The sequence below is a fragment of the Xenopus laevis genome, chromosome 4L (assembly GCF_017654675.1).
Source record: "Xenopus laevis strain J_2021 chromosome 4L, Xenopus_laevis_v10.1, whole genome shotgun sequence".
Taxonomy (NCBI): domain Eukaryota; kingdom Metazoa; phylum Chordata; class Amphibia; order Anura; family Pipidae; genus Xenopus; species Xenopus laevis.
This window is the reverse complement of record NC_054377.1, coordinates 203,080-212,500: the sequence shown is the minus strand read 5'-3', so window position 1 is coordinate 212,500 and position 9,421 is coordinate 203,080. Positions and strand designations below refer to the sequence as shown.

At 41.6% G+C, this 9,421-nt stretch overlaps 1 protein-coding gene across 2 annotated transcripts in view; it reads right to left on the bottom strand.

Annotated features, from left to right (window-relative positions):
• Positions 1-8,912, bottom strand: part of uevld.L (UEV and lactate/malate dehyrogenase domains L homeolog) — a 16,603-nt gene extending 7,691 nt beyond the window's left edge. Inside the window, exons 1-4 of one of the 2 annotated variants that reach the window (XM_018256931.2) lie at positions 8,435-8,912; positions 6,080-6,164; positions 5,541-5,606; positions 4,488-4,651 (exon numbers count right to left, since the gene is read on the bottom strand). In XM_018256931.2, the coding sequence (XP_018112420.1) occupies positions 4,488-4,651; positions 5,541-5,606; positions 6,080-6,164; positions 8,435-8,476 (357 nt within the window). In that variant the 5' untranslated portion in view covers positions 8,477-8,912. Of the gene's footprint in view, positions 1-4,487; positions 4,652-5,540; positions 5,607-6,079; positions 6,165-8,068; positions 8,231-8,434 lie in introns of those variants that run through there. The other variant, NM_001096241.1, reaches the window with a different exon arrangement.
• Between the last annotated feature and the right edge of the window lie 509 nt (positions 8,913-9,421).

Sequence of the window (9,421 nt, the reverse complement as noted above, 5' to 3'; positions counted from 1 at the left end):
CCCTATTAATAACATTGGGATCACTGACCTTCCTATATATTTATCTTTATTCCCTATTAATAACATTGGGATCATATCACTGGCCTTCCTATATATTTATCTTTATTCCCTATTAATAACATTGGGATCACTGACCTTCCTATATAGTTATCTTTATTCCCTATTAATAACATTGGGATCACTGACCTTCCTATATATTTATCTTTATTCCCTATTAATAACATTGGGATCACTGACCTTCCTATATATTTATCTTTATTCCCTATTAATAACATTGGGATCACTGACCTTCCTATATATTTATCTTTATTCCCTATTAATAACATTGGGATCACTGGCCTTCCTATATATTTATCTTTATTCCCTATTAATAACATTGGGATCACTGACCTTCCTATATATTTATCTTTATTCCCTATTAATAACATTGGGATCACTGGCCTTCCTATATATTTATCTTTATTCCCTATTAATAACATTGGGATCACTGACCTTCCTATATATTTATCTTTATTCCCTATTAATAACATTGGGATCATATCACTGGCCTTCCTATATATTTATCTTTATTCCCTATTAATAACATTGGGATCACTGACCTTCCTATATATTTATCTTTATTCCCTATTAATAACATTGGGATCACTGGCCTTCCTATATATTTATCTTTATTCCCTATTAATAACATTGGGATCATATCACTAGCCTTCCTATATATTTATTTTTATTCCCTATTAATAACATTGGGATCACTGACCTTCCTATATATTTATCTTTATTCCCTATTAATAACATTGGGATCACTGACCTTCCTATATATTTATCTTTATTCCCTATTAATAACATTGGGATCATATCACTGGCCTTCCTATATATTTATCTTTATTCCCTATTAATAACATTGGGATCACTGGCCTTCCTATATATTTATCTTTATTCTCTATTAATAACATTGGGATCACTGACCTTCCTATATATTTATCTTTATTCCCTATTAATAACATTGGGATCATATCACTAGCCTTCCTATATATTTATTTTTATTCCCTATTAATAACATTGGGATCACTGACCTTCCTATATATTTATCTTTATTCCCTATTAATAACATTGGGATCACTGACCTTCCTATATATTTATCTTTATTCCCTATTAATAACATTGGGATCATATCACTAGCCTTCCTATATATTTATCTTTATTCCCTATTAATAACATTGGGATCACTGACCTTCCTATATATTTATCTTTATTCCCTATTAATAACATTGGGATCACTGACCTTCCTATATATTTATCTTTATTCCCTATTAATAACATTGGGATCACTGACCTTCCTATATATTTATCTTTATTCCCTATTAATAACATTGGGATCACTGACCTTCCTATATATTTATCTTTATTCCCTATTAATAACATTGGGATCATATCACTGGCCTTCCTAATATTTATCTTTATTCCCTATTAATAACATTGGGATCACTGGCCTTCCTATATATTTATCTTTATTCTCTATTAATAACATTGGATCACTGACCTTCCTATATATTTATCTTTATTCCCTATTAATAACATTGGGATCATATCACTAGCCTTCCTATATATTTATTTTTATTCCCTATTAATAACATTGGGATCACTGGCCTTCCTATATATTTATCTTTATTCCCTATTAATAACATTGGGATCACTGACCTTCCTATATATTTATCTTTATTCCCTATTAATAACATTGGGATCACTGACCTTCCTATATATTTATCTTTATTCCCTATTAATAACATTGGGATCACTGACCTTCCTATATATTTATCTTTATTCCCTATTAATAACATTGGGATCATATCACTAGCCTTCCTATATATTTATTTTTATTCCCTATTAATAACATTGGGATCACTGGCCTTCCTATATATTTATCTTTATTCCCTATTAATAACATTGATCACTGACCTTCCTATATATTTATCTTTTTTCCCTATTAATAACATTGGGATCACTGACCTTCCTATACATTTATCTTTTTTCCCTATTAATAACATTGGGATCACTGACCTTCCTATACATTTATCTTTATTCCCTATTAATAACATTGGGATCACTGACCTTCCTATATATTTATCTTTATTCCCTATTAATAACATTGGGATCACTGACCTTCCTATATATTTATCTTTATTCCCTATTAATAACATTGGGATCACTGACCTTCCTATATATTTATCTTTATTCCCTATTAATAACATTGGGATCACTGGCCTTCCTATATATTTATCTTTATTCTCTATTAATAACATTGGGATCACTGACCTTCCTATATATTTATCTTTATTCCCTATTAATAACATTGGGATCATATCACTAGCCTTCCTATATATTTATTTTTATTCCCTATTAATAACATTGGGATCACTGACCTTCCTATATATTTATCTTTATTCCCTATTAATAACATTGGGATCACTGACCTTCCTATATATTTATCTTTATTCTCTATTAATAACATTGGGATCACTGACCTTCCTATATATTTATCTTTATTCCCTATTAATAACATTGGGATCACTGGCCTTCCTATATATTTATCTTTATTCCCTATTAATAACATTGGGATCACTGACCTTCCTATATATTTATCTTTATTCCCTATTAATAACATTGGGATCACTGACCTTCCTATATATTTATCTTTATTCCCTATTAATAACATTGGGATCACTGACCTTCCTATATATTTATCTTTATTCCCTATTAATAACATTGGATCACTGGCCTTCCTATATATTTATCTTTATTCCCTATTAATAACATTGGGATCACTGGCCTTCCTATATATTTATCTTTATTCCCTATTAATAACATTGGGATCACTGACCTTCCTATATATTTATCTTTATTCCCTATTAATAACATTGGGATCACTGACCTTCCTATATATTTATCTTTATTCCCTATTAATAACATTGGGATCACTGACCTTCCTATATATTTATCTTTATTCCCTATTAATAACATTGGGATCACTGACCTTCCTATATATTTATCTTTATTCCCTATTAATAACATTGGGATCACTGGCCTTCCTATATATTTATCTTTATTCCCTATTAATAACATTGGGATCATATCACTAGCCTTCCTATATATTTATTTTTATTCCCTATTAATAACATTGGGATCACTGACCTTCCTATATATTTATCTTTATTCCCTATTAATAACATTGGGATCATATCACTAGCCTTCCTATATATTTATTTTTATTCCCTATTAATAACATTGGGATCACTGACCTTCCTATATATTTATCTTTATTCTCTATTAATAACATTGGGATCACTGACCTTCCTTTATATTTATCTTTATTCCCTATTAATAACATTGGGATCATATCACTAGCCTTCCTATATATTTATTTTTATTCCCTATTAATAACATTGGGATCACTGACCTTCCTATATATTTATCTTTATTCTCTATTAATAACATTGGGATCACTGACCTTCCTTTATATTTATCTTTATTCCCTATTAATAACATTGGGATCACTGACCTTCCTATATATTTATTTTTATTCCCTATTAATAACATTGGGATCACTGACCTTCCTATATATTTATCTTTATTCCCTATTAATAACATTGGGATCACTGGCCTTCCTATATATTTATCTTTATTCCCTATTAATAACATTGGGATCACTGACCTTCCTATATATTTATCTTTATTCCCTATTAATAACATTGGGATCACTGGCCTTCCTATATATTTATCTTTATTCCCTATTAATAACATTGGGATCACTGACCTTCCTATATATTTATCTTTATTCCCTATTAATAACATTGGGATCACTGACCTTCCTATATATTTATCTTTATTCCCTATTAATAACATTTGGGATCACTGACCTTCCTATATATTTATCTTTATTCCCTATTAATAACATTGGGATCACTGGCCTTCCTATATATTTATCTTTATTCCCTATTAATAACATTGGGATCACTGACCTTCCTATATATTTATCTTTATTCCCTATTGATAACATTTGGGATCACTGGCCTTCCTATATATTTATCTTTTTTCCCTATTAATAACATAGGGGTCAACCGTTATTTTTACCGGCCAGGTGGCAACCCTAGTTGGGCCCCACAAGTGACCGGTCTGGTTCTGATAAGAATGAACATTATTGAATGTGGCGACTGGTGACACCTCTTGGCCAGTAAAGGAATGGCAAGTGTATATTAGGGGTTCAGTCTCGCTTTATGTGCTGTGCTTGTTTTACCCACAATGCAACTCGCACCAAACAAATTGTGCCTGTCACTGACTATGGGGGTCCCCATAGTCATACAAGGTGTTTCATGACCCAGCTTGTGCCATTACGGAGCCCCCTAGTGCCTGTACTGCCTAAGGGAATATGGCAGCTCCCAGACACAGTAACAGAGCAGCATGCATTTGTGTATCCAAGTGGTGCTACTTACATGGCTCCAGCTCTGCAGATAAGGTAGATACATCCTTCCCTGTGCATCAATGTGTCGCCCAACCCGAACCCCCATATTCTGAGATGGTTTCAGGAAACAGAGTGGGGGTGCAAATGGGTGGGAGTCCAGAATCCACAGGCAGATTGGAATGTTATATGTTGTGCCTAGGAATATCCAGAAAAATCTGTAGGTGATCAGCATGCTGGGAAACTTGCTCCTGCTCTCCTACTGTAAGGCTACTGTAACTCCCAGCAGGGCATTAAACTGACAGATCATACACATAGTAACACAAAGGGAAACTGCTCCTGCTCTCCTACTGTAAGGCTACTGTAACTCCCAGCAGGGCATTACTCGGAGGTCCTACAGTTGGTGGCACAAAGGGAAACTGCTCCTCATTGCACTGATCATACACAAACAGAGGGTGCAAGGAGAAAATATTGAGGGGTGTGGAAGAGCAGGCAATTCATGTCCCCCCCTATATTAGGCATGCCCCCATGTCATTCTTAAGTAAAAAAGACAGACATGTTATAGAAAAACATAGAGGGTAGATACAGACAGACAGACAGACAGACATAGGGTAGATACAGATGGACAAACAGAGAGGTAGATACAGACAGACAGACAGACATAGGGTAGATACAGATGGACAAACAGAGAGGTAGATACAGACAGACAGACAGATAGAGGGTCGATACAGACAGACAGATAGAGGGTCGATACAGACAGACAGATAGAGGGTCGATGCAGACAGACAGATAGAGGGTATATGCAGACAGACAGAGAGAGGGTAGATACAGACAGACAGATAGAGGGTAGATACAGACAGACAGATAGAGGGTAGATACAGACAGACAGAGGGTAGATACAGACAGACAGAGGGTAGATACAGACAGACAGATAGAGGGTAGATACAGACAGACAGACAGATAGAGGGTAGATACAGACAGACAGATAGAGGGTAGATACAGACAGACAGATAGAGGGTAGATACAGACAGACAGATAGAGGGTAGATACAGTTGGACAGAGATCACCTGGGAGGAGAAGCAATTACCCTGGTGTTTCATAGGAACAGTCCCTGTGAGGTTTAGCAGGTCCTTCTGGGAGCCATCTTTAAACGCTGCAAATAGAAATATCTCATGAGTCACAGTGCCCCTAGTGGCCTTGTACTGTATCAACTTTACCCACTGTACCCAGGAACGGGTAGCCTGCCAGTTTAGCGCCCGTCTGATTCACTATTTCCTGCCATCATATGCCCCGTTATACGAGAATAGCTTTGGGGTGACTCCTGTTTATCTGCCTGTGTGAGAACTAAATCCATTGTGTTCTACGGAGCTTGAATAACTGCCCCTTGACTCTACATCTGCTGTGTAACCTGTGCCCTACTGCCCCCCAAAGCTACTCAGCAGCAAGTTTATATATCCCTCAAGTGCAACACGCTGCACCAGCGCACAGAACTGAACATTAACTGGGCTCAATATAGGAACATACACCCCCATATTCATGCACCCCAAAAACAAATGACTTGTACATGTGCTATAGTTCCCCCGTGTGTGTAACCCTGGCAGCACTCAGGCTACTGACACTACTTACTGTAGGTGCCCATTGAGAAGATGAAGTTGGGGAAGGTTCTGTTCAGTTCTTTCAGTTCCTCGATGGTAAGATCTCTGAATTTATACTGAAGAGAGAGAGGAAGCAAAATGTCCTTTATTAACTGGACTAAAGGGAAAGTGGCTCATGGCTATAACCCCCCAGGGCTGCTCTCTTTCCCATGGTCAGTGCAATGAATAGGGCTCAAGCTGATCACCAAAAAGTTAGTGTTCCCTCTTGTGCAACATGAGTGCCATGAATTGAGTTTGTGCTGATCATCCTATTCATTGTACTCTAGGGGGTAAGGGGGATACCACCCCTTCAATGAGCCCGCTCACATCTCTGCCCCTGAGCCTCATGGGAAACTCTCTGACATCTCTGCCCCTGAGCCTCATGGGAAACTCTCTCACATCTCTGCCCCTGAGCCTCATGGGAAACTCTCTCACATCTCTGCCCCTGAGCCTCATGGGAAACTCTCTGACATCTCTGCCCCTGAGCCTCATGGGAAACTCTCTCACATCTCTGCCCCTGAGCCTCATGGGAAACTCTGTCACATCTCTGCCCCTGAGCCTCATGGGAAACTCTCTCACATCTCTGCCCCTGAGCCTCATGGGAACCTGTCACATCTCTGCCCCTGAGCCTCATGGGAAACTCTCTCACATCTCTGCCCCTGAGCCTCATGGGAAAGTCTCTCACATCTCTGCCCCTGAGCCTCATGGGAAACTCTTTCACATCTCTGCCACTGAGCCTCATGGGAAACTCTGTCACATCTCTGCCCCTGAGCCTCATGGGAAACTCTGTCACATCTCTGCCACTGAGCCTCATGGGAAAATCTCTCACATCTCTGCCCCTGAGCCTCATGGGAAACTCTGTCACATCTCTGCCACTGAGCCTCATGGGAAACTCTGTCACATCTCTGCCCCTGAGCCTCATGGGAAACTCTGTCACATCTCTGCCCCTGAGCCTCATGGGAAACTCTGTCACATCTCTGCCCCTGAGCCTCATGGGAAACTCTGTCACATCTCTGCCCCTGAGCCTCATGGGAAACTCTCTGACATCTCTGCCCCTGAGCCTCATGGGAAACTCTCTGACATCTCTGCCCCCTGAGCCTCATGGGAAACTCTCTGACATCTCTGCCCTGAGCCTCATGGGAAACTCTCTGACATCTCTGCCCCTGAGCCTCATGGGAAACTCTCTGACATCTCTGCCCCTGAGCCTCATGGGAAACTCTCTGACATCTCTGCCCCTGAGCCTCATGGGAAACTCTGTCACATCTCTGCCCCTGAGCCTCATGGGAAACTCTCTGACATCTCTGCCCCTGAGCCTCATGGGAAACTCTGTCACATCTCTGCCCCTGAGCCTCATGGGAAACTCTCTGACATCTCTGCCCCTGAGCCTCATGGGAAACTCTCTGACATCTCTGCCCCTGAGCCTCATGGGAAACTCTCTGACATCTCTGCCACTGAGCCTCATGGGAAACTCTGTCACATCTCTGCCCCTGAGCCTCATGGGAAACTCTCTGACATCTCTGCCCCTGAGCCTCATGGGAAACTCTCTGACATCTCTGCCCCTGAGCCTCATGGGAAACTCTCTGACATCTCTGCCACTGAGCCTCATGGGAAACTCTGTCACATCTCTGCCCCTGAGCCTCATGGGAAACTCTGTCACATCTCTGCCCCTGAGCCTCATGGGAAACTCTCTGACATCTCTGCCCCTGAGCCTCATGGGAAACTCTCTGACATCTCTGCCCCTGAGCCTCATGGGAAACTCTGTCACATCTCTGCCCCTGAGCCTCATGGGAAACTCTCTGACATCTCTGCCCCTGAGCCTCATGGGAAACTCTCTGACATCTCTGCCCCTGAGCCTCATGGGAAACTCTCTGACATCTCTGCCCCTGAGCCTCATGGGAAACTCTGTCACATCTCTGCCCCTGAGCCTCATGGGAAACCCTCTCAAATATTTGACCCTGGGCATTATGGACAATCCTCTCACATCTTTCAACGTTGCTCTCTCCGCAGGGCATTATGGGAAACATTGACAGATCTGCACCTGAACATGATCGGAAATAATCACAGCTCTGCCCTGAAAGGTATCATAATAACCAGGTACAGCTGTGACCCCTGGGAATCATGGGAAAGTTTTAGCTCTCTGTCCCGAGGCATCATGGGAAATCCCCTCACTTTTTTAATCCTGGAGGAAGATGTTAGGGATTTCCCACAATGCCCTGGGACAGAGTTGTGAGGAGTTTCCCATGATGCCTCGGGCGGACATTTGAGCGGGTTGGTTATGGAGCCAAATCCCCATATGTCCGACTCCCACCTCAGGCGCTAGAGGCTAGTTTCCCATGATACACCGTACCTTCCCGAGCTGCTGCCGGATTCTCTCTTCCCTGAACTCCATGTCCGGATCCTCCGCCCGTCCAGAAGCAGAGCATCATGGGAAGCGCCCGCACTGGCTCACGGGAAATATTCGCGGCTGGGAGGGGTTCGGATAGTGAATAGAGTGCTGAGAGGATTTAGCAATCAGTGGAAGGAGTGAGAGTCCGTGTGGGACGGAAACTCTGAGGGCAACAGGAACCCCTTCCCTCCCAGACTCCCTCATATATAACCCCTTCCCTCCCAGACTCCCTCATATATAACCCCTTCCCTCGCAGACTCCCTCATATATAACCCCTTCCCTCCCAGACTCCCTCATATATAACCCTTCCCTCCCAGACTCCCTCATATATAACCCCTTCCCTCCCAGACTCCCTCATATATAACCCCTTCCCTCGCAGAGTCCTTCACATATAACCCTTCCCTCCCAGACTCCCTCATATAACCCCTTCCCTCTCAGACTCCCTCATATAACCCCTTCTCCCCCAGAGTCCCTCATATAACCCCTCCCAGAGACCCTCATATAACCCCTTCTCCCCCAGAGTCCCTCATATAACCCCTCCCAGAGACCCTCATATAATCCCTTCCCTCAGAGTCCCTCATATAACCCCTTCTCCCCCAGTGTCCCTCATATAACCCCTTCCCTCCCAGAGACCCTCATATAACCCCTTCTCCCCAGAGTCCCTCATATAACCCCTTTCCTCCCAAAGTCCCTCATATAACCCCTTCCCTCCCAGAGACCCTCATATAACCCCTTCTCCCCAGAGTCCCTCATATAACCCCTTCTCCCCCAGTGTCCCTCATATAACCCCTTTCCTCCCAAAGTCCCTCATATAACCCCTTGTCCCCAGAGTCCCTTATATAACCCCTTCCCTCCCAGACACCCTCAGAGTATCCTCATATAGCCTCTTCTGTATCTCAGACCGTGCTTGTGTAACCCCTTCCCTCCCAGTCCCTCAGAGCGTGGTTG